At 38.9% G+C, this 26,376-nt stretch overlaps 1 protein-coding gene across 2 annotated transcripts in view; it reads left to right on the forward strand.

Moving 5' to 3' along the window:
• ARHGEF10 (Rho guanine nucleotide exchange factor 10) overlaps positions 1-24,951 on the forward strand; it is a 117,582-nt gene extending 92,631 nt beyond the window's left edge. For both annotated transcript variants that reach the window (XM_075145183.1, XM_075145182.1), the window contains 4 exons: positions 5,576-5,718; positions 11,777-11,951; positions 20,655-20,777; positions 22,767-24,951. In XM_075145183.1, coding sequence (XP_075001284.1) covers positions 5,576-5,718; positions 11,777-11,951; positions 20,655-20,777; positions 22,767-23,281 — 956 coding nt within the window. In that variant the 3' untranslated portion in view covers positions 23,282-24,951. The remainder of the gene's footprint in view (positions 1-5,575; positions 5,719-11,776; positions 11,952-20,654; positions 20,778-22,766) is intronic.
• The last annotated feature ends 1,425 nt before the right edge of the window (positions 24,952-26,376 follow it).

Here is a 26,376-nt window from a genome sequence, read left to right on the forward strand (position 1 = left end):
GACGTGGTGAGAGGTATTGCTATGAAAAGTAAGGAATGGTATTCAGCTGTTAGGGAGAGGACTAGAGCAGTGATACTGAAAAAGAAATAAATACTGTTGTCTTGACTGTGTTAGCACTGTTAGCAGTATCGCCTAATACTTGTTACGAGAAAAAGGTTGATATTGCTATGAGTCTTATTTGCATATCTCATGCTGGGACTTCCAGCACCACCCCTCTCTATAATTTTAGGTAGACCTCTGTCAGCTATTTAGCATGAAGAATTTGTTGCATATGTAGGAAAAAATTACTATATGCATATATAGCACAGGACATTCCTAGTTAACACCTTTTTTAGAATAGCAGATCTGAGTCTCTCAGCTTATTTCCAAGTGGTAAGAAATGTGCTAAACTTCTTACTTCTGTAACTACCATCTTACTTCTCAACGGTGCTGGTTTATGTACCATGTGATGGAAAAAATGTTTGTGCTCCACTGCACAAATTAACCAACAACCGCTGTTCCCAGGGCTGTCTTGGCAGCTCTGTTGAAATCATCAGTAGTGCTGCTAAGCAAGAGAGAAGCTACCAACAAAAAAGCATGTTCAGTTCAGCTTGACTGAAAGCATAAAGGAAGGGAAAACTACTACAAACTTTAAAAAGACTTTCTGAGGAGATAACCTAATAAAATATAGGTTATCTCATATGAAGACTTGAGAGCACCAACAAATTATAATTATTAAAAATACTAAATATTAATAAGTTATTTATAAATTGAATAATAATAAGAAAGTTGTTTTTATAAATTATTGTAAAATAATATTACTTTCCTTCATTGGGTTTTATGGAAACAAACCACAGAAAGATAAAATAGCCAACATTCTGTCCCATAAAATGACATTTTTTAAAAAATTTTCCTATCTGATTAAATTTGAATAGAAGGATAACTCATTTGCTAAAATTCATAAAAATGACAAGACGGTAACATGCATTAATAAAATGCATAAGACTAATAAAATGCACTAATGGAAATAATGTCCTTATACATTAAAGTCTTAGAATTGTTTTATGAGCATAAGATACCTTACTTTGATGTAGCTAAACAGCCTGATACAAGCATTGCAAGATGCTGTTCAACATCGGGGTATAAACTATGGCACGTAACTATTGGAGAAATATACTTACAGAGGGTATTACAAATAGTGGCATAGCACAGATCTATTAGTGCATCGACACAACAGTGCTTAAAAACTGTGTTCTCATGTGTTAAATATTCATCTAATATGCAAATATCAGAAGTTACGACATCTTATTTCTAGAAGTCCGTAGATTTGTTTTTATATTTGACCCTGTTCTCAGATTTTGTAGACACATCTCATTCCTACAAATAGCTGTACCTGCAATTCATATAGATGCCTATATTCTATTACAGTAATGTTATAGAGACTGCCAGAGGCTGTCATGTCTTGTGTACCAGGCATTTGGTGTATCCATAGTAAGAGTCTATGCCTGCTTTGAAGTGGTCAGTTTAAGATCTGAGTCAACTAAAACTTGCAGATACAGTAATCTTTATATGTTGTTAATATTTTTATGGACTTTTCTCACAAAGCAGAAGGAAAACCCCTATCCCTTCTCTCACTGTTTCCTTCCTGTTTCCACAGGTGTCAGGCTTCGATCTTGTATTTGCTCAGGGTGCAGATAACTGATTTTTCCACATACAGACTAGCCTCTGGTTTTAGGATATATATACTGCATATTGCATCTCATTTGGTATCTATATACTTACCTTATAGGTAGGAGAGGAGTTTATTGTCTGTGGCATTTCAGCATTCTAGAGACAATGATGACCATAAAATCTTCCTAAAACTAAAACAATGCTTATTTAGAGAACAGAAACAAGGCATAGATTGAACAGAATTTTAAGACAAGCCACACTTCTGTGGGCACTCCTGTAGGTATTCTCCAGCCAGGTCTCCGGGAGCCGCATTATATACATCTGTATTGCTTATTTTTCTTTTGCTCAATTCCTGCTTTTCAGAAGATAATTTGCTGGGCTCCTTGCACTGGCTTTGTCCTATTGTATGCCTTGAGATTTTGTTGGCAAAAGTTTTATCTCAGCCACTATTTCTTTTCTTTTTTCTTAGGAAAAAACATCAATTTATTAAATCAGTAACTAACCAAGCATTTATAACATCAAACGAAGCCATTCCATATCTTTTGCAAGTGCTGTGCCTCATTTTAAATACATGGATAGTGCCAGTTGTTGGACCTGCTTCCATAAGTATGTTTTGAATCTGCAGGTGTTTACGCAAGTAGACTAGAGCTAATACGTCTTTTCACTTAGGTTTTAGAAGCAATGAACTTTGGATCAGACAGATAACGTGAAATAGCCAACATCAAACATTGAAGTCTGTGCAGGCAGGTATTGAATAGGGTCTGCTGAGATCTGCAGAGAGAGTATTATGTTTTCTTAGAAGTGTGATTTTGATAGTCTTGAAACATCTTGTGAACTAGACACAGACTTGCCAAGTAATTTTGGCGATAGGCAATAAAATTCTTGGTTAGCAAAATGAAGTCGTGATCTTGTTTTTAGCCAGCAGCCTGTGGTTAAAGCATTCACAGAAGTATGTCGGATTATGAGGCTTAATCCCTTGCCTTGCTTGAGAGGATTTGTACCCGTGCTTCCATCTCTCAAGAGATTTCCCTGGCTGCCCCAAATAAGAGGAGAGATGCATAGTGCTTAATTTCTCCTCCTGGTGCCATTCCACTTTGTATAATTAATTAAGCATTCACTGAAGCGGGGACCAGAACACAGCTGACCCATCATTTAAATACTGCCCTAATTACTACACTAGAGAGTCTCCCCCCACCCTTTTTTTCCTCTCATCTGTCTCAGATGCTGTCTGATCTGGAAGATGTTTGCAGGAAGAAATAAAAAAGTACTACAGAACAGCCTTAGCACATGGCTAGGGTATCTGGGTAGAGTGATAGCTTTGGATTTTTCCTGGGCCAATATATCAAGTGGGATTGCAGTTTCTTTGCATGAAGTCATGGTAACATGAAAGACATCAGGTCTCTATCTCACCTTTTTCATATGTCCAATCCCACTGAACTCTTAAAGCTAACGGGATTGTTCAGTGCTGTGCTAACAGCACTAACAGAAAATGGTTTTGTGAGAACTGAGTGTTGATATACATATTTGTTGAATCAAATATTCATAACACTGATAGTATTCATAACACTGATAGTATTCATAACATTGGTAATACTGAACTCACCTTCTTACCTTGCATTAAGTTGTTTTAGAATTTTTATTTTGCAATCGACATCCACCCGACACCAGTACTAATTTTCCTTTTCACTCAAAACTATTACAAATGCTACATAATAATTTTAAATAAGACTTGATCAAAATTAATAACACAGCTTAATGCTTAGCCATCTGAGGAGTTGCATGGAAGTTGAGGGCATAAAGATCCAGATTAAAAAAAAAACAAACCTTAGATGCTTGAAATGAAATTTAAGCAAAATTTAAATCTGAGTCCACAATTGAGATCCTGAAAATCCCTATTCACCTTTCACTTCAGTATCAGTTATGCTTTATATATAGATCAATATATAGCTTGAATGTATTTAAGAGAAAGAGCTGTTGAGTTCAGTGAACGGTTTTGTCTGTACATTAATGTGTTGTTCAGTGTGAAAGTACAACTACAGAAGAAAAGGTAGCTTCTTGCTCAGCGTATCTGCTCTTTGCCCAAATTCACAGTCTTTATCCTTCAGAAGAGACAGTAAAGAATATACTAGGAATTATGGCTGGTTTTATCCCTACAAAGGAAACACGAGGGTCCTGCGTACTGGATGCTGTTACGACTTCTGCAGTCAGCATAACTTACGCAACGGAAGTCAGGATACGCACACACGTGCAGCTCCACTCTCTGAAGGCTTTGCACTGAGCTGCCTACAGTGGTTACAGCATTCATAGGGTATGGGCAGCCTCTAAGAATTCAATTTGAGGATAATGTGTTTGCCAGCAAATGAAAACTTTTCCAGAAGTTTCTTTATTACTAGTGGTACGTATGAGTCACAAAGAACACAGAGTGACTTTGACATCGCTGGGAGAGTTTGCAGACTAATAACTGGAAACACTCTTCTCATTTGCAAACTAAAATAATGAAATTTGTTTTGATGGCCTGAAACTAAATGTCATTTTTACAACGATGCTTTCGGAAGAGAGCCACATCCTGAGAATGACTCAGCGAAGGTTGTATCATGCAGATGGCAGAAGCAATGAGAACTACTCCTGAGCTGAGGCTTCTCATTATTGTTGTTGATGCTGCTGTTATTGTGAAGCAGGAAATTTTGTACCCCTTTACCTAAGTAGATAATAAAAGATGCACTTGTTATCGAGGGGAAAAGAAGAAAAGTTGTACTTAACTTGCCTAAAGATGTGTTTACCTTGGTCATCAATCAAAATTTAAGTGGTTACTGAGTTGAAACCAGTGTCAGTAAAGTAGACAACTTTTCTGCAGCTTATGCAGGAAGAAGGTTTTAAAGTGAGGAAATGGGGCCTTTTTGACATATTTTATCTCAATGTAAAAACAGATACTTAACAGATTTTGATATTATTACTAAAGCATAATGGATAGAAATGCGGTCTTTGAGACTTTATGTTCAACGAGTGCTTACAATAGAAATAAACTAATATAAAAGTATTAAAATGATTATTGACATATTTAGTATGTCAAATTGTATTTATAAAAGACACAGCTACAACTATTTCAAGAATCCCATGTTGCTAGCTCTTAAATTTGGAGAGAAATAATCTGCTAATCCTTGTTTCAAAGAGATAGCAAGTGAGAGTGATCAGAGTGGTAAGTGGCAGCATGCAGTTTTTATCAGAAGGTCTCTGAATAATTGATTGTGCCACATACACATGCATAATGTAATTTGGATCTGCTAAATGCAGTCCACAGAAAAACACTGCGGATTATAGTTGGGGGGAAAAAATAGGAAAAGTGAAGATATGGCACAAAATTAAGTTTTAATTTCTTTTTAAAAAAAATTTCTGTCTTAAATGAAGCATGTAGTAGCAGGAAATCCATTCCATGAACGTGCTCCTAGAGAGTCATCTGAGCTCATTAGGACCTACAGTAAAAATCCTTCTGACTACTTTTCACATGAAAGATGATTCTGTCCTAGTTGGAAGTTGATTCATCTTGAAATAGGTTGGTTGTGAGCTCCTTCTGAGTTGGAGAAAATTGTATCGGCCATGGCTTTCTGACTGTATTTCCTCTGGAAAGGAGAGCAGTTGTATCAGAACAGCAATGTGGGATTCTTTGTTTATCAATTAATCCAGATAAAATTTGTTCAGTCAACAAATACATGAGTGTGTGGTTTTGGTTTTTCCCCTTAATATTGTATTACCCTTACAAACTTACCCTGGAAGCTAAAATTAAACATACGTAAATCACAGTGTAGCTTGAACTGGCAACTTGCAGAGATTCGAGTAGTAGGCTTGAGAGATAGTGTTTTCAAAACTGTTTTAAAACAAAGATTACCATTTTGTTGTGTATAACCTTTCTTCTTCTTTTTTATTGAAGATGGGATGTGGAACACGGAACCTCAGAAGATCGTTAAACTGGGGGTTCTGCCTGTTAGAAGTTTGCTTGTGATGGAGGAGACCATTTGGGCTGCATGTGGTGGACAAATTTTTATAATTAGCACTGTTACACATTCCATAGAGGTAAGCACTTTTAAAAGCATTTCTCACATACTATGCTACAGGTTGTCAGTGGTGAAATTTTAAACATTAAAATCTGTTTAAGAAGCGTCATGATTCAGGAAGCTTTTCATGAAATACGGTTTTCTTAAATCCCACTCCCCGCAGTTTGAAATTCTGCCGTGATGTTCTCTGCTGATATCTCATTAGACCTAGGTTTGCTTCTGTTTTCCCTCAGGTTTCCATAAGGTGCTTGGAACTCATAGAGTATTTGGGGCAAGAGGTTTGCTTAAAAATGAGATCTGAGGAAAGGCAGCAAAGACGTGGGTGCCTATAGGAATTGCTTGTTAATTCCAGAAGAAGGTTTAATTAAGAGACTGCCTCTACATAGTTATATGTTACTTGTACCTTCTGATGATTTCATAATATATTTCTTCAGCGTTTTGCTTCTCAGTGGCCTACAAAAATTTGCTTTGCGTAAGGACATTTTCCAATGAATAATCATACAAAAGTCAGCTTTTCTGGAAGGAAAGAAGAGTGTTAAGGATTCAAGCTCATATTTGTGACCACATTTTCCAGAAAGCGTTAAGCCCTCATTTCTGTCAAAATTGCAGTCTCCACCAAAAGAATGTCTTAGTGGTCTAAAGTTTAGAGTTGATGAAACATTAGGAATTAAGCCTCTCCTTCAACCTACAATATAGTTACACTGAGTTGCATGATGTTTACAGCCATGAAGTTCTTTCAAACAGGAGTCGTGATGAGCTCACAGCCTCCTTCTTTGTGTGCTTTGTTGCTGCTTTTTTGTTTCATTGATGATCGTGTTTTCTCCCAACAATCGTCTATTTGGTACAATTGATTCTGTGAGTCATTGTCATGGGTTTGCAGGGAAATAGCTAACGTCCTAATTTCCCCTGTCTTTATCTGTGCTTTCTGGGAGACTTGTTTCATCCAAGTAGATGCTGGGATCATGTATTTTCCTACTTTGTTTTTCTTTAAGGCTTGTTTTGTTGATAGTTTGAATGGTATGATGAGGGAAAGATTTTGGAAGAGTGATTTGGATAGGTGCTTGGAATGGACTTTTGTTAACTTCATTGGGGGGGCAGGGTATTCTCTGGGACACCTGGTTACCGTCCTACAGACTTTGATGATGAATCTCTCCGATTCTCACCAAGAAATACATAGCAATGGTAAGAGATCGCAGCCAGATTGTTCCCGTGTGAGGTTGGTTACATACAGCCAGGTCTCTGTAAATAAGTTTGGCAATTCTGGCCTAATCCTGTCACAAAGCTCTTCCTAGATCAGATGGTATGGCTGCAGTTCAGGCTATGCTGTGCTGTTTTGGCACAGGAGAACAAAACCAGAGTTATACAAACTTTGAGGATTAAAGAATGTATAAAGCTTACTCTGTCAAAATACAGTATAATGGATTGCAGTATTGAAAACAGAAGTTCAGAGAGAGAAAATAATAAATGTTCTATCAATATCTCTCAGACATGGTAGTCTCATTTTTCAGCTGTTACTACAAGTTTTCCTACAAAGCATCACAGGAGGTTTCTTTTCATTTCCAGAGTGCTTTGTAAACTAACCCATCCATTGTATTCAGAGCTCAGATTATTATAGATCCACTGATATAGCTATAATTAATATACAGGTACTGAATGCTGCAGCAAACAACATATGAGAAGTGGTGCACTGGAAATGGTGCGTATAGGTTGAATAATGTTTTCTCAACACAGATAATCTTATTCAAGAACGTGATGATTTTTTGTGTGACTGGCTGAGGGTCATCTTTTTTATTCCACACAAATATCTATACTATAGCATGTCATCTTCCTCATAGAATTGTGAACAAATGATGGTTTTCTGTTGCCTCTTTACTTGTCCTGTGACATACGCAAGTATTGATCTTGTTTTCATTATCTCACCAGACTAAACAGCTCACTAATGTTTTTACTATTGCTACCTGCTCAGTTACCTGACTTGGTTTGATAACTTCCTGGGTTTATATTTCCAAAGGTGATCTGCTATGATGTACATACCACGTTCATTGGCAATATTGTTTCTATATTATATTATACATGAGGCAATTTAGACTCTGTCTATAGGGAATATTTTTAACAGTATCAGCAGCTGAATATATCTGTGCTACCTCTTCCTTACTTGCAGAGCAGCAGCTTTGCTGTGTGAAGGGAAACAGCAGCAAGGAAATGTTTGTTCTCCCTCTGTGCCCTCTCTTGTTGAGTTAGTAGTAATGATTTCACTCAAGATTTTTTGCATAATATTCATCTTTGCTCTATCAACAAAGGAATATCTATCACCTAGGAATCCAGGTGTTGCACAGGGCTCAACTTCCTTCTTTTCTGAACTCCTTTATATCTCCATATACTTCAAATTACAGCTGCTTGTTTGTTCATTGCTTTCTACTATCATGCATACATATTACATGCTCTGTGTCATATATGTTACCTATAAAGGCACCTGACTAGTTTTTAAGGCGATATTTGTGCAAGCCCATGAGCATATTCAAGACCTTTTGTAAACTTCGTCCTTGTGAGGCACTCCCTGCTTCATAGGTACCTCATATTCAACTGTCTGTGCATTTGCTAAGTGCAAAGTAACATTATCCTTGAAAACAATCTCATTCCATGCCTCCTTGCTTTTGTAAGATTCTTACTTAAGCTTTTTTTTAATAACTATTAGTAAATGAGCAGGTTTGGCATCCTACAGATTGGGTTTAGATGTTACTCACTTTTCCTGCCTTTTTTCCCCTTCTGATATGGATAAGGCTCTCAGTTCACTTGTTTTAATGATATGTTACTGTAATAAAATGTTTTAGGAAATGTCTTTTATTGGAACAGTGCCCCAAACTGGCACAATGCCACAAGCTCCTTGGCAAGGCACATGTGAGAAACACATCGATTGCTACTATATATTAATTACATACTCTGATACTCTTTCCGTGAAGAAGAAATTTGTCCTTAGTCTTGACCCTAGATCTGACAATTGTATTGCCGTTGGGTATAGACCTTGATCCCATAGTGGTCTTCTGTGCTTGTAGACCCTTATGCTCTGCAAAGGCAGTATGTGTTTGTTTAAAAACAGCAAAAAATGCCAGAGTATTTAACCAAATAAAGTCACCAATTGAATGGCATTCCATCCTGGTTTGTTTTGTCTTGTGTTTAAAACTTGGCTAACTATACACAAATTACTCTGAAATGTTCAGCTGAATAAACAAAATCCCTATACATGAGTGTATGTTGCCTGAGTACTGTAACTTCTTTAAAGTAGGAAAAGTCATTTGTTTTACCTTGTGGACAATGATACCCATTATGCATCTCTCATGAAGCTTGAGAAATCATGGTTCAGTTCTTGGCGCAGCTGTTTGGTGCAAGTGAGCACCCCCTCAAAAGAAAGACTCCAGCTATGCCCCGTGCCGCTGAAACAATAGTGAGCTATGTCGGGCTGCGCGGCTGGGCAGGCGGGCTGCGGCATCCAGAACGTCTTCTGCAGCTCTCGTGTTGCTATAGAGTTTGAACGAGAGAGCCTGAGGGGAAAAAAGCTGGGCTCTGAATAGAGAGGAATGTAGGTATGAAAACTAAAAGAGAAGAGTAAAATGAAGTTCGGTTTTTGTTTTGTTTTTTTTTTTTTTTTGATAACGAAGGGAGTAGGACATTTTTGACCCTTTGTATCTGTATTTCTTGTTATGAGGAAAAAAAAATAATTGAAGAAAAAGGCCAGCTATTGGTTTTCAGATAGACATGTAATTGAAACAGATGTCAAAGCTATCCTCTGTACAAAAACTTACGCATTTGTAAAAGAACGTACAGACTTGGGGTATGTTCCTGCTCCATGTTAGAAGACCCTTTGAATGAAAAGAATAGTTCTTTTTACATGCTTCTTGAGGTGTTGACAGTATTACAGTTTTACTTTAAATGTGTCTACGTGTTTCAGCAGACAGCTGTACGAACAGCAGGACAGACTAAGTGGGAGTATAATGAGTTGGCTGGTAAAAATGGAATATGACAAAAATGCATGTGCAAGTTGTTTACAGTGGCACCAACAGAATTGTCAGCTGCGGTCAGACCACTCCAGAGAAAATTTATTTCTTACTATCTGCCTCATTTTTCTTCTGATTTCAAACAGTGCAAGTTGCTGGTCAGGTTCACTTCAGCAGCCTTGGATCTGTCCCTGAGAAGTTTTCAAAAGTCAGTTGGTCATCAGTGTAGGGATGTATAAGTCTGTAAACAGAAGTTACTATTTTAAAATCCTTTTTGCAATGAAACATGCATGATGAGAATATCAGGAAATTTAGTCATAAGAGCTGTTTCTGGCTTTGAAAGATGTTGTTCACGGATTAATTCTTCTGTTGAATAAATTGCATTATTTTCAAATTGTATATATCATTTGGTAAAGAATGAATGGGGAGGTTACTCGAGGAAAACAGTGAATATAAATGTGCCTGCTGAAGCTGCTTACCTTGCATTCTGCAGTGTCGTTATTCAAAGAGTCAAAAGGTGATACAGTAACACTCAAAAACTGAACCACTGCCTAATAGCTGAAGAGAAACTTCCCTGTTCATTTACTAAAAACTGAACATTTGAAGAATAGTGTTAACAAATGAAAAGAAAAAAAAATCATTCCCCTTATTTTTAAACAGCCAGTTAAGTGCCTACTTAGTATCAGAAGTTACACTTTATGAAAGCTTAAACTTCTATTCTTTATTTCTGATCTTAGCCTGTTTGTTGAATTTAGATGGAGAATTTGAACAATATATCTATAACCCTAATATATTCAAAACATAACTGTCTTAGGCTAAGAGCTTATCCTGAGAAACAGGTAATTTAGATTTTAATGCAAAATGACCAAAATGTTACTCTTAATTGTAATGCATGGAAAATTTAAGTGTAGTTTTACAAGGAGGAAGGGGGTACTTTTGCATTTTACCTGCAAATATAATTAAGAGTATATAATATGTAGTGTGAATATTAGAGCAGATACTTACTTCCATATCCCTCAGAGGGAGATTTGTATCCAAGGGACAGTTTGTCATTTATTTAGCCAAGGAGGTTTTATGTTTATCAGAATAGCTCTCTGTATTTGATAATAGCTGGCACAACATTAAAAGGCTGTGTTTAACTTCAGAGGCAGTTTACTTACAAGACAGAACTGGAAAAAAAAAATCCCTACTTCTTGTTAATGATTGAAGAACTTTACTACAGCTTTATCTTGCACATTAACAGAGGCATGTAGAGAGGTTTCAGCCTTCCTGGAGCCATGCAGAAGTTGTAACTGTGAAGGCACTAGATCAAGGAAAAAGGTCTGTCCTCAAAGTCATGTATTACTTAACTTCAGAAGGAGGATTTTGGCCTTTCTGATGAGAAGCATCAATATTTTGAAGGACAGGAAAACAAAATAGCTAATACTTGTGAAATTCAGAAGTGTCTATGAGTTAAAAAGCAAGCCACAGTATTAAGGCTCACATTGTTATGTACGTAGTTGAGCAAATAATTGTATATTTGTATTCATAAACTCTCTGCTTTCTAAAGATGACTTTTTCCTTGATTCTATTATCCTTATTCTGAAAAGACCCCCTAACAGAATAGAAGAAAAATTTTTTTTTATTGTTTAAAGAGAAGTTCTGCTGTAGATAAAAGTAACATATTAGGAAAAAATCTGCCCACTCCCAGGAACCTCATCCATGGTAGTTTTCCCGAAGGAGTATCAATAAAGAAATACAAAATCCTTTTAAGTCTGAGCTGTTATGGGCTTGCCAACCCCTCCTGTGCAATATTTTTAATAAATACAATATCTAAGTTACTGTGAAGTTACTCTATCATTAGGTAGAACTTTGGCTCAAGTGCTGAGAATCCTTCCATAGTAATGATGATGTATTTTCAAAAATGTAACAGGAAAATTAACACATCATATGCAGCAGTCAAAACATATCCTGAGCAAAGCAGAGGAAGCTAGCTTTGTCCTTGACACAGAGGACAAAGATACAGTGCCTACAGTGAAGAGCTGATGAGGAAGGTTGAATGACGTTCAGTTGCATCTCCCCACAGAGTCCTTGTTTTTCTTACAGAGCCATTTTGAAGCCCATCAAGAGGAAGGGATGGTAATCTCTCACATGGCTGTTGCTGGGGTGGGAATCTGGATTGCCTTCACATCTGGATCTACGCTTCGCCTGTTCCACACTGAGACACTGAAGCACCTCCAGGATATTAACATTGCCACACCTGTTCACAATATGTTGCCAGGTAGCTGAATCACATCGTATGATAACATTTTTGCTTTGTCTTTATCACCGTCATTCTCCAGAGCGTTGTAGATTAGGCCAGAATCAGAAGGTCCATCTCGGACTTTGAGTCTGATAACTGTCTCATGACTATTTGCTTTAGTAAATCACAGTGTGTCGCCTGCCCAGGAGAACAATGTGTGCAGTGAGCTGGTTGAGTAGCAGCTCTCCTCCTTAGAGGTTATAAATGTGCTTATATAGATAAGCAGGTGGATTCTTCTGTTTAGTCTTTTTTTTTTTTTGTGACTGTGAAGTAGTAAGACAATGCAGTCCGCCATGAAAATGTGTTTGCTTTTCAGAGTTTAGCATTTGCTTCTGGAACTTAGTATCAAAGTACATGATGGAGTCAATTTGCCTAGGATCCGGACCAAAAAACCACTTGCTTAATTTTAGTTACATCAGTAGTCCCAGTGAACTCAGCTGAACCACTCACATGCTGCCATTTTGGAGTGTGTTCCGTGTTTTGCTCATTGGAGCTTTAATTTGTTGAATTAAAAGGTTAGCCTTATAAGTAAAGATGGACCCTGTGGTTGTTAGGATAAAGTTTAACAGATCTTTAAGTGTTTTAAGACAGAAGCTGTTCAATCATCCCCAAGTCATCAGTGTCACAGACAGTTGCACTGGCCTGTATCAGTTTTGCAAGTGAGTGGCTAGGACCTCAGCATCAGCAAGCACATCAGGTGGGAGCTGTGGCAGTGCCAGGAGAAGAGACAGACAAAAAAATGATGCTGGCATGGCTGAGCACCAGGTGTCCATGAGGGGACAACCGTTCTTTCTGTCTCTCCCTGTTTATAGACTGCAATAGACATTGCTTCTGCAGTTTTATGGGCAATGTGTGTGCCGGCTGTATTGCTTCATTTCTAGCAGAAGCCAGTTCTTCCTGCATTGAGATTATATTTATATTTATTCTTACAAGAGTTAGGTATAAATCTTGCATCAAAAATGTTTCACTTCTTCAGTCTCTGTCTTCTTACCATGTTTTCTTTAAGACGACATTAGCTTTGCAATAAAGCTCTATTTTAAATTGTGTCCATTTATATCATGTTGTAGACAGGGTGTTTTTTACATGTGGTGTTTGACTGTAGCTCCAACACTGAACAGCAGGAAATGGCCTGCCTTTAAATAGGTCATTTGATTGAATTCATCACAGTTATGCAAAGAAATCAAGATCAGTTGTAAAAAGATTAACTTTTAATATGTTCTGCTGATATAGCAGGGGAAAAAGGGAAGTAGGGCCTCCCTTATACATATTTTCTGCATATAAAAATCTTCAAAAATTTAGCTTTAGTGTTCATTGCCATGGTAATAAAACTGCTGATGTAACATACTGGTTTTTTTTGTAAAAGAGTTTTTAGCTAATTGTATCTCCTCGGTGTCATTCTTACCCATTTTAGTTCCTTTTTTTTTCCCCTCAGTGACTTCACAAAAAGCACGCCAGTGAAAGGATACGGAAATTTATTTCAGGAGTAGAACATTGTTACAGCAAATGTTCCAAGGGATAATCCATTCTAAAAATGAAATGAATTTCAATTATTTAGCAGCAGCTCTTGGGCCTGTTTATATGATCCCAATAATGCTGCAACAACAAAGGCTAAAAGACAGAGGAGTAGGAGGTTTACATAATAAAGCAGCAGTAAGGACTTTTTGGAACTAAAAGCAGCCAAAGAATAAATCAAGCTCTGTGTAGTATATACTGAGATAAAAAAAAGACAAAAAACAAAGTGAAACAGAAGGAGTGAAATAGCTGCGTATTTACAAAATACGTATTTGCCTTTACTGAGGATTTTTAGGACACTTAGTTTTAAGGGAAACAGCTCTGTTAGTTTTCTGAAATCCAGCAGGAGTTCCTTAATATGCAAAATAACAGAGAAGTAAAAATTCAACTTTTATTGAAATGAGAGAGAAGAAATTGGTGTAAAAATATTGCCAAGAGTCTTAAGAAGAGAGATTAAAAAGGCAAGATCTTGATATAACTTCAAAGAAGCTGGACTTCTTTTGCCAAGATTTTAGTAGGAACAACAATACATAATATTGGCTCAATAGGCTATCTGGAGATGTCATCTGTGTGTTCGTTTAAAGCAATGTAAGTGAGAGGAACGTCACTCCATGAAGTTAATGAAATTATTTTTTTGTTATACAGCAGAAGTAAAAGTAAAATTTACTGTCACTGTCAGGAATGGTTAGCGTGAGTTACAGTGCTGTATTTAAAGGATAGCTGTAGTAACTAATTAAGATAGAGGAGTAGGAGGTTCTCATAACCTTAGTAACCAGTTCTCATAGCATTAGATTTTCCCAAATTTGTTCTTAGGAGGAGACGGCTTTAAATATCGGTGCCTGCTCTCCTTGTTGCAAGGGATGTGCCTCCTTTGCTTTGAGGAAGACAACCCTGCAGCAGAGTGGGCAGGACAGGATCACAGAGGAATGAAGTGTGAGGGAAATGGCACAGGAGGTGATTGTCCTTACGATTCAGCAAAGTTTAATAATGTAAAAAAGCAGACTGTGTCTGGCAGAATCTTTTATCTGCTGGACATAACTTTTTAAACCTGTGGCAGTCTACTTATAAAGAATGCAGCTGGGGGGGCTCCTGCTTTCTGGAGTTATGAGAAGTTTGTGTGTAGGAAAGCAGGACTGGAAATTAAACCAGGGTCACAGAGGCAACCGTGGGATAGGTATTTAGTCCAGAGTGGTCCACAGTACCTTTGCTTCATATATCATAAAAAATACTTCCTAGTAATGTATAACAAGCTTGCGTTCTATAACAAAATGCCAAAAAAGCACAAATGCCATATGAGAAAGGAAGAGAATGGTTGAGAGGAAGAGCATCATGATTGCTATAGGTCCAGGTAGCTATTTATTTCACTATCTAGTAAACCACAGTACAGCAGGATTGCTTTTAAGTGGCCCAAGCACAGCTCTGTTAGCTGAACAGAGGGCATACTGAGCAGCAGAAAAAAAATCTATTAACATTTGAAGACAAATATACACACTTCACTAGTGCAATATACTTCATTTCTAGAGCAAGTTTATGCTTAGTGTTTGTGATCTGTAATTGAAATGTCAACAAAGGCAGCTTTTCACCAGCCTTTATCACAGCTCACACCAAAAAAAGGTAAAATACTATACATGAGTAGACAGTCCACTTGTTTTTTCATAGTCACATTCAATATTTCGTTATTCGAGAACATCCTTAAACATGTTTTTCCTCTCAGTTTTAAACTAGTTTGTCCTTTTAAAGAGATTTCTGTGACCTTGATACATGTAATTTCATTGCTCATGTGGACGATGACAGCTACCTGTTTAACAAAGAGGTGATTTCTGCTTAAGTTGCTGTATTCTGTTTATATCCATATATCCCCTAATGGCATGTGTGTTTCCTGGAAACAGATGAGAAAAGCAAAGGAAAAAAATGTATCATTTCCTCTCTGCAGAAAACAAACTATACTTTGAGGCTTACGGCTTTCTTTTGTCGCCACTGCACCAAGTGCCAGACCATAAAATGCAGTTGTTTTATGATTTTACTGCTGGGAAATGGTAAAAAGATTGGGGAAAATTTTAGGTCAGCCCAATAGATCTGTACAGTGAGCTTTTTTTTAATATAGTAAGAGCAGCGTGGTCATGTAAGAGCATATGCACCAGTGTGCCCTTGCACCTACCCAGGGTTGACTTCAGAAGATCTATGTGGGAACACATGAGGGTTTACCCCAGTGGTTGTTGTAACTGAGACCTGAGAAGGGTGAACATAGAGCAATAGGCAATAAAACCATTTGTCCATATATGAGCTTAATTGTTGGCTTCAGTTCTTCATAAAGTCAAGATCTTGGTCAGATTATTTTACAGGTGTTAACAGTTCTGTCATTGCATTGGGATGGTGTGATCTAAAAGCTGTCATTTAAAGATAAGAGTATTTGATTGGTTTTGGCATTTATGTTTATCATTTTCCCTTCTTAACTTGTTAATTTCTGTGCTTACTGCATAATGCATTCTGGAGAATTGGTTTTACATTTTTTTTCCTCTGAATTTGAAATACATCAAAATAAAAAGTCACAAAATAACAAAGAAAAGTATGATTTCAAACCTTGGCTAGCAGATAACTAATATTTTAAGTTAATATTTTAATAGTTTTTCCAATCTATATATCATTTTTTGAGTTGTTATGTGCTATTTCAAAGTTTATTTTCAGATGCAGATGTTTCCTGCTTTCCCAAGATTTCAAAGCAAGTGGTTTTCCTTTTGACCTCACTATATATAGATAGTTCATGCTTAAGGTTATGCTCAGTGTTTAAGATTCTGAGTTGCTGGCTGATAACTTGCTGTTTTCACCTATGGAAATAGTAATGCATATACCAGTTTTCACGGGTAAAAATTACGGGTTAGAAGTTGCTTCAGGGTTGGAGTATGAAATCATGCGTATTATTTTACATTTTAAGTGCTTAAAAGAGCATTAAAGATCTGTTGTTTAAAAATGTGAGCATCTTGCTTCTGCAAGGGGTTTGAGAGGCAAAAGTACAATTGGCGTTTTTGATAATTTTAAAAGTTTAAAAATTGTACTTAGGTATTTATGTTTTTACTTTATAAAACAAGCTTTAAATGAAACGGAGTGAGGTTAAGCTAACCTGCCGTTACCTTGCACTTGCTGTGGCATCAGTTGTGGCAGAGGACTCGCCAAGCCTGAGCTCTAAATCACAGAATTCAAATACTAATTTTTGAAAATTTCAGTACACAGAGGTGTTTGGGCATTACCGTTTGAACTTTTTTTGTGCTGAAGGAGCACCTTTGTGCTTTGTTTTGGAAACTAAATTATTCCCATTAGTATCTCAAAAAAACAAACAAAACAAAAAAAAAAGATGCTAAAGAACCCCTACCAAAACCAAACCAACCATACAAAAAAAAAAAAATCAAAAAAGCAAACTCCAAGCTTCAAAAGACTTGTAATTTATCCATAGGCATAGACCATCCATGCTTATCTAGCTGAAGAGGGATGATGCAGTCCTACCAGCATAAACACCTACACTTTACGGAAAACAACATAGGTGTCTCTGAAGGTCTGCATGAGTAGATGGACCCTCTTCAACTTACTCGTGCTTGTTACACCTGCCGAGGGTGACCTAATCATAGAATCATAGAATCATAGAATCATACAGGTTGGAAAAGACCTCTAAGATCATCGTGTCCAACCGTCAACCCAACACCACCATGCCCACTACACCATGTCCCTAAGGGCCTCATCTACACGTCTTTTAAATACCTCCAGGGATGGTGACTCCACCACTTCCCTGGGCAGCCTGTTCCAAGGCCTGACCACTCTTTCAGTAAAGAAATTTTTCCTAATGTTCAATCTAAACCTCCCTTGGCACAACTTGAGGCCATTTCCTCTTGTCCTATCGCTAGTTACTTGGGAGAAGAGACCAACACCCACCTCGCTACACCCTCATTTCAGGTAGTTGTAGAGTGCGATGAGGTCTCCCCTCAGCCTCCTCTTCTCCAGGCTAAACAACCCCAGTTCCCTCAGCCGCTCCTCATAAGACTTGTGCTCCAGGCCCTTCACCAGCTTCGTTGCCCTCCTCTGGACGCGCTCCAGCACCTCCATGTCCTTCTTGTAGTGAGGGGCCCAAAACTGAACACAGTATTCGAGGTGCGGCCTCACCAGTGCCGAGTACAGGGGCACGATCACCTCCCTATTCCTGCTGGCCACACTATTTCTGATACAGGCCAGGATGCCATTGGCCTTCTTGGCCACCTGAGCACACTGCCGGCTCATGTTCAGCCGGCTGTCAACCAGTACCCCCAGGTCCTTTTCCTCTGGGCAGCTTTCCAGCCACTCTTCCCCAAGCCTGTAGCGTTGCCTGGGGTTGTTGTGGCCGAAGTGCAGGACCCGGCACTTGGCCTTGTTGAATCTCATACAGTTGGCCTCGGCCCATCGATCCAGCCTGTCCAGGTCCCTCTGCAGAGCCTTCCTACCCTCCAGCAGATCAACACTCCCGCCCAACTTGGTGTCGTCTGCAAACTTACTGAGGGAGCACTCGATCCCCTCGTCCAGATCATTGATGAAGATATTGAACAGGACCGGCCCCAGTACTGAGCCCTGGGGAACACCGCTCGTGACCGGCCGCCAACTGGATTTAACTCCGTTGACCACAAATCTCTGGGCCCGGCCGTCCAGCCAGTTTTTTACCCAGCGAAGAGTGCACCTGTCTAGGCCGTGAGCCGCCAGCTTCTCTAGGAGAATGCTGTGGGAGACAGTGTCAAAGGCCTTACTGAAGTCCAGGTAGACCACATCCACTGCCTTTCCCTCATCCACTAGGCGGGTCACCTGGTCATAGAAGGAGATCAGGTTGGTCAAGCAGGACCTGCCTTCCATGAACCCGTGCTGGCTGGGCCTGATCCCCTGGTTGTCCCGGACATGGCTCGTGAGCACCCTCAAAACCAACCGCTCCATGATCTTCCCCGGCACCGAGGTCAGGCTGACCGGCCTGTAGTTCCCCGGATCCTCCTTCCGGCCCTTCTTGTAGATGGGAGTCACATTGGCGAGCCTCCAGTCGTCCGGGACTTCCCCAGTTAACCAGGACTGCTGGTAAATGATGGAGAGCGGCTCGGCAAGCTCCTCCGCCAGCTCCCTCAGAACCCTCGGGTGGATCCCATCCGGCCCCATAGACTTGTGAACATCCAGGTGGCATAGCAGGTCATGAACTTCATCCTCTTGAATTATGGGGGGTTTATCCTGCTTGTCGTCCCTGTCTTCCAACTCAGGGGGCTGAGTACCCTGAGGATAACCATTCTGACTACTACAGACTGAGGCAAAGAAGGCGTTGAGTACCTCAGCCTTTTCCTCATCCTTGGTGGCAACGTTCCCCCCCGCATCCAATAGAGGATGGAGATTCTCCTTGGCTCTCCTTTTGTCATTAACATACTTATAAAAGCATTTTTTGTTGTCTCTCACAACAGTGGCCAGGTGGAGTTCTAGCTGGGCTTTTGCCTTTCTAATTTCCTCTCTGCACGACCTAACGCGATCCCTGTACTCTTCCTGAGTTGCCTGACCCTTCCTCCACAAGTGATAAACTCTCTCATGCCTTTAGGGTATTTTAGAATGTGGTTTTGGGCAGACAGAGGTGGGATTCTAGATCTGGGCCTGCAGCCTGTGTGTGCCGTTTACAACACACCATTGCTGGGTTAATACTTTGTTTTTGTAAAGTTCTGTGAGGAAAGACTTGGACTGTGGTCCACCTCCTGCTTTCCAGTTGAGTGCTTTGGGCTACAGTCAAGCTGCTCCTTCCCTGCTTTCCCAGTGGGTCTGTGATTCATATATTCTTGGATGCAAATTGGCTCAGCTTCAAGGGATGAGGTGGAAAATGCATTCATTTATGATACACTATAATTAAGGTCCTTTTCTAAAGTGTGGAACATGCAGGTTCATCCAAGTTATATCAGACATGGAATCCAAATTCCCTACTTACTGATGAAGTGATTAACAACTTGAGAGCTATGATGAAGATGGGAATGACTGCTCTCTTGCATGTAAAGTTAATTATAAATCCAAGAACATGTAGGTTTTGAAACTGGAGGATTCCAGCAGAGTTTAAATGTTCCTCCACATAAACTTAGGCCATGGCAGAAGTTTGGGCAGGCCGTAGCTTCCATTTCTGCAACTTGGCAAGGCCATTTTGAAAATCCATCTAAACTGAATCAAACATATTTAGTAAGCATTGCAAGCAAAAAGTACTTTGTTTTCATTAGAAAAATAGCAATCCCATAAATAATATGTTGTTGAAAATCATAGAATCATAGAATAATTTTGATTGGAAATTACTCTGGAGGCTATCTTGTCTATCTTTCTTGAAGCAGGCCTGATTAGACCTGGTTGTTCAAGGACTTGTCCAGCCAAATTTTTAGTATCTTTGGACAGATGGAGATTCCACAACTTCTTTGAACAGCTTTGAACAACACTTCTTTGCAGTGTTTGACCACCCTTATGATGAAGAAGCTTTTCACTACTTACAATCCAAATTTGCCATGTTCCAAATTTGATCCATTGTGTCTGACCCTATCACTGTGCACATCTGAATGGAGTCTGACTGTCTTCTGTGCACCCTCCTGTCAGATAGGTGCAGACAACACTTCTAACCTCTCCTTGTACACTCTGTGCTCCGGTCTCCTATCATCTTGGTTGCCTTCCATTGGACTTATTCCAATATGCCAATGCCATTCGTGTATGGGGAGACCCAAATTCCAACCGGGGGACACAGCACTTCTGATACAGTTTCACAGAATAAAAACTAGGAGAAAAAAGTAGCCATGAACAGGTTTGAGTCTTGAGTATAGTGTATTATGGCAATATATTATTGAGTATTGTGAAGTGAAATGCCTTTCAGTTTTATTATTGAGAATATACAAACATAGTCTATTCGTAAAAGCATATTTGTAAAGGTAATCTATGTCTACTTTTAGATACTGTGGTTTAGAGATTTAGGACAGAATGTTTCAGAAGTTTGATAGTATTTAAATTGTCAAATATGTAAAGTTTAATACCACAATCCAGCAAAGTATTTGCCTTTGCGATGAGTGCTTTGCTGAATGAGACGGTACAGTTGACTCTGTTTGCCTGAAGTTAACTTTAATCTAGGCAAAGATCATCACTCTTAAGTAACGGAGCACTTCCTAAACTTCACAGGGCAGCAGCGTGTTTCTGTGACCAGCCTCCTGGTGTGCCATGGTTTATTGCTGGTTGGAACAAACCTGGGTATAATAGTAGCACTGCCAGTGCCACGCTTGCAGGGGATTCCCAAAGTAACTGGTGAGTGGAATTTCTCAAACGGATTGAGTACAATGGTTTTATACTGAAGATTTCATTTCTCTTCTGTCAGTAGTTTAAGTGAATCTGCCAAATTATATGTATTGTTTGGATATCTATCAGAGCTTTGTGATGAAAATATATTTGTTGTTCTTTCTGAGCTTTACAGTATATCCAGATACTTGCCTAGTTTTTTCTCGGTTGTTTGAGCCAGGACAACTGTTTTTCTTCGGGGCATAAGAATAGGATAGGCATTAATCCTGTCAGAGTATGGTCAAATACAAGGGGATGAGAAGAGAATGCAAACAATCTTTCTTCCACATTTGGGGAAAACAGATTCATTAGGTTCAGAGACATAGGTACTGAAAATTTAGTATGTTCTCTGGCTGGTTATTCAGTAAATTGGTTTTGTGCCTTTCCCCCCAAAACAGGAGACTTGGAAATATGAGAGTATATATTTCTTTTTTTTTTTGACAATGATCAAGGTTTTTGCATTTTGGAGAGATGTATTTATTGAGTTACTTTCATTTTGCCCCATTTGAAATACAAATGCATGAATGCTGCGGTATCACTTTGCAAATGTTTAAGCTACTAGCAGAAGCAAGATAGTGTTTAATAGGGGCTTTGCCATGCTACGTTTTGCGTTCAGAATTCTGCTCGAGCTTCTGTGCTGTGGAGGGAAGCTGGCAGATTTTATGAGGCAAGCTGTTTGCAACTTCCTTCAGGAAGAAGAAAAGCTTATGTAACTTTGCAAAATGAAAACGAAATCCTCTGTGTTTGGCAAAATACGCAGCAATAATCCAGTATGACACAGGATAAATACTTCTTTAAAAATATGCAACCTATGTTAGGTGAAAATAAAAGCAATACAAGAAGATGCATAGTTGCAGAATAAAAAAATCTCTCATTGTATTCCTCCATTTTCTGTTTTGATTATTGTGGTTTATGTCATCTGTATATTCTTGCATTTATTTGGGGTCAAGATTTGTCAGATTTCACAGATCTAGCAACATGACATTTAGAGATCTATTTTTATAGTCTTTGATAGCATATTTGGAATTGGAACTGAAAAATTGTGACTTTTTCCAGTAGTGCTTCCAATAGTGATAATTCATCTTTATATCATTGCACTTTCTGTAAAAGCAGAACATGTTATATCATAACCTGGAATGCATTAGGGAGTTAGGGATGGACAGAGTGATTTGTAGGGTTGTGGGTTTTTCCCTTGATAGCCTCGCTCTTTTCCATATTGTAGCTGATTTTTGTAGAATGCTGCTTTTTTTTTTTTCCCTTTCTTTTCTGTAAAAGCCACATATACGGATACTGTTATAGCTTCTGAATTTGGCCGTATGCAGTTTGTTTTTCATACATTCTAATGATTTGCACAGTGTAAATCTTCCTTGTACCACCAACATTCCACTGTTTAAATACTTTTAAAAAAAAAAAGAAAAAACATTTTTTTTATTATAATAATAATTGTTCAGTCATTTCCTTATGAATCTGCCATGGTAACTAGACAGCCATTCAGAAGGATGAGTTTTAGTTCTTGCTGTATAGTGTGGAGGGGTCCGTTACAATGAAACAGATGTTCTTATGCTATTCTGAAGAGATACAGAGGTACAATAGGAAATTGTATTGAAATTAATTGAAAACCACATATTTTGTTTGTGGATTACTGGAGAGAACTCCAGTGTTACATTTGTGTCGATGCCACAAAAAGAAGTTAGCAGCATTTCTGTACTCATGCGGTTGTGAGTGCAGTAAGTCAACTAAAATTCATAATGCCACGTTTCAGCTGATTTATTAGTACAGTCTTAAAACACTTGTGATACAATAGTTTTTTTTTTTGGTACATTTTTTGGTAAATTGTGTACACACAAGATGAAAGACAGGCTGGATGCATATAATAGGGTTTTAAGAGTTTAAGAGCAAATTTCATGAACTAATTATGGTGGAACATGTTCTTTAATTGTCTTTTTCTTTTCCTTCCAGGAAGAGGAATGGTGTCGTATCATGCACACAATGGCCCAGTCAAGTTTCTTGTAACGGCTACATCTATAATCAAGAAGAACAGAAACAAATTGAGGAACAGCCTGCCTCCTGGCTCAGAACCTAAAGATGATGACCAAAAGAACGCTCTGCACAGTGAAAGACCAGGCTCTTCCCTTAGTAACACCCATGACACTGCAGTTTGGCTGGGGGGTTCAGTAGGATCCATTGCACAAAAAAGTGACTTGTCGTCATCTTCTGGATCCCTTACTTTGTCTCACGGATCAAGTTCCCTCGAACATAGGCCAGAGGACAGTAACATTTATGAGCTTTTGAAGGATCAAAATATCTCATTTAAAAGTAAAAGACAGAGATCCAAGAAAATGAAAGCAAGTTCAGTATTAGTCATTTCTGGTGGCCAAGGACACAGAAGAGTGAACAAGAAGACCAAGCAGCAGCGACAAGATGAACTAGTGTCTTCAGTGATGGTCTGGCAAATCCCACTGTTAAATATCTAACTGAACTAAATCCAAGATACTTTCTGCCATTAAAAAAAGTCTGATATCCTTTTACAGCAAATGCCAGCTTAGGACCCAAATGGACAGACTTTTGTACACCTGGGAGCAATTTCAGTAGGCTTTGATCACAGGATTAAGGGTTGCAGGACAGAGTCCTCACATACTTAGAACATTCTGCAGCGTTAGGGTATTGGAAAACGTTTAGCCACTGATGCTAGAACAAAAAGGATCTGTTAGACACTTTTAAACGGTTTTAGAATCTCTACCTTATTTATATTCACATTTATAAATATCATGATTATGTTCTATAGCACTTAGGGAAGGCAAGGAACACATGCCATGTCTCATGCTGGTTTTTGCTTATGTAAATCAGCTGTTGTTTCTTTTTCCAAAGTGACATATTGCATGGACTGTAGATTTTAACAAATTAGCAAATATTTTTAAACAATAAATAGTCTAATGTAAGCTAATATTAATTTGGTAATTGCTGTAAGAGTTTGTAACATCATTCCGCAAGCCAGAGTTTGGCCTGGACAAAAGCAGTTATATTAATTGATTGGTATTTGTTTATTTCAACATAGAAAATAGATTGTTTTTTTTTTATTAGTATTGTTATTTCTAATGCTCAGTATTATTAAAAATGTCGCAGTACAAAAAGTGCATTAATTTTCTTGGTAGGTGCAATGTGTCTGTGACTCGCCTTCATTATACAGAGAAAGTTCTAAGGATGCTATGGCTTAGGGCAAATAGAAAATACAGATACAGGACAGCTGTGCATTGTAGTGCTGCTAACGCATTCTCCCCCAGCAACTCAGTATCAAAGCTAGACATGGACTATGCCGTTTTTAAAGAGGCATGTACATCCAGTAAATTAATAATGAAATTATTAATTAAATCATTAACTGGGGAGAAATATACTAATATTGGAATATCTATAGGAAATGGAGGTAATCACTGTGGGTATAGGTCCCACGTCAATTGATTTGTGCTGTGTCCTCAGGCAAACACCTATCAAATAATGTCACAGCGCAGCAGCAACAGCAGAGATATGTTCATACCTGAGTGGCAGTCACCTCTTATCACCCGGAGTTTCAGCAAGACACAATCTTGTGAATGGATATTGCGAAAATAGCGTGCACGGCTTCGTTCACTCAGTCGAGCAAGCAGTTGATTTGGTAGTGTTAGAGGGCTGAATTCTAAATAGAGACCTAATTGTCATTTCTTAATGAATCAATGTATTTCCAAAGGAAACTTTGAATTTGGGATTCCTACTGAAATTGCTTTTTGCGCTAGTCTCTGCACATGGGAAATACCAGACAAAACCTTCAGCTCAGAAAGAGATTGCCAAAAACAGTGATGAGACACATGCTTCAGTCAAAATATGTTTAAAACAGATAAGATGTTGAATGGAGTCACTGGGAACATCCTTTTCCCTCGTCAATAGACTGAAAGATACAGAGAAATTAGGACGGTTGAGTTTCAGTGGAATGTGTTAAGAACTCTAATACTGTCCATCAGTTCAGTAAAATGCAAATGACCGAAGCAGAATGTTTGTCAGATCTATGCATTGACTAGACTCAAGTAAAATTTTTGGCTACTTTGGTACTGTTATTATCCCAGTAAGGGGATGAAATTATTTCTGCTACTTCTAATACAAACTCCTTGATTCCACCATGTTTTGTTTCAATCTGCCTAATTTAAATCAACATCAGCCATAATTACAGTGTTTCCCAGCACATGACATTTCAAGGTAAAAAGTACTAGAAACTGAATTATTTTGTTTGATATAAGATAGGATTTTTTTATTCAAAATAGCAATAGTTTGGGTTTTTTTAAATGTTGCTGAAATTTATTTTCTTTATTTTGCAGCAGATTTGTGTATCTCTTAAATTTTCAGTCTGTCTGCTCTAAAAAGCAAACCTCTAGCAAGGTGACCCCAAAATCAGTGGGTGGGCTGACTTACCAAGTTTGACAGAGCACCGGAGTAACGTCAGGTCTTCCCTGCCACCTGACACCAAGTACGTGGGACAGAGGGAAAGCCAGTGCTGCCAGTCTTTGCCTGCACCAAAATAGGCATTTCAAAAATCAGATACGCAGCCTGATTTCTTTTCAGAGGTTTTGCCCACATCCTACATCCTGATCAGAACAGGATTCTGGAGCCATAATAGCATGGACTTCAGTGGGTCACGAAGGACACTGGTTACAGATGGGATTGTAGGGTCTTCATTACTGTTTTGTGCTTTTATTCTGTGTCTTTCGCTGTGTATCTTGCAACTTTAGTTGGGTGTTGCCAGCGCTGGCATGGGCTTAGTGTTGGCATGAGTCCTGGTGGGGGAAAAAAAAAAAAAGGAAAAAGAAAAAAGCAGAGTGCCTCTAAGCCAGGCACTGGCAACATTTTCCCAAACCTTTCCTCTTCTCCCTGGCCTACTGCCCAGGCTTGCCTGGCCTGAGCGACCAAGGCTGGTTGCATTTTCTACACTCTTCAATAGCTATGGCCCTGGGAGCTGCTCTTTGCCCACTGTGTGGAAGTACCACATTGTACAGTTTTACGTATGTATATTGAAAAACATGTTAGAAGATTCTTCTGTGTATAAAGCATATATAATCTAGTATCCCTTTGCTACACTGCAGTAAAAAGGCCACAGGTTTCATTCTGTGTGCTCCTTGGGTGTGGGATTCCATGTCCGTGCCTTCAGGACTGGAGGATCATGTCCACTCTCTCATGTGGTGGGTTGACCCTGGCTGGACACCAGGTGCCCACCAAGCCGCTCTATCACTCCCCTCCTCAGCTGGACAGGGGAGAGAAAACATAACTCTGGTGGCTGGTGGGTCGAGACAAGGACAGGGAGAGATCACTCACCAATTACCATCATGGGCAAAACAGACTCGACTTTACAAAATTAGTTTTGTTTATTACCAATCAAATCAGAGTAGGATAATGAGAAATAAACCCAAATCTTAAAACACCTTCCCCCCCTACCCCTCCCTTCTTCCTGGGCTCAACTTCACTCCCGATTTTCTCTACCTCCCCGCCCCGAGTGGAGCAGGGGGACAGGGAATGGGGGTTGGGGTCAGTTCATCACACGTTGTCTCTG

This window comes from Calonectris borealis, chromosome 3 (assembly GCF_964195595.1).
Source record: "Calonectris borealis chromosome 3, bCalBor7.hap1.2, whole genome shotgun sequence".
NCBI lineage: Eukaryota > Metazoa > Chordata > Aves > Procellariiformes > Procellariidae > Calonectris > Calonectris borealis.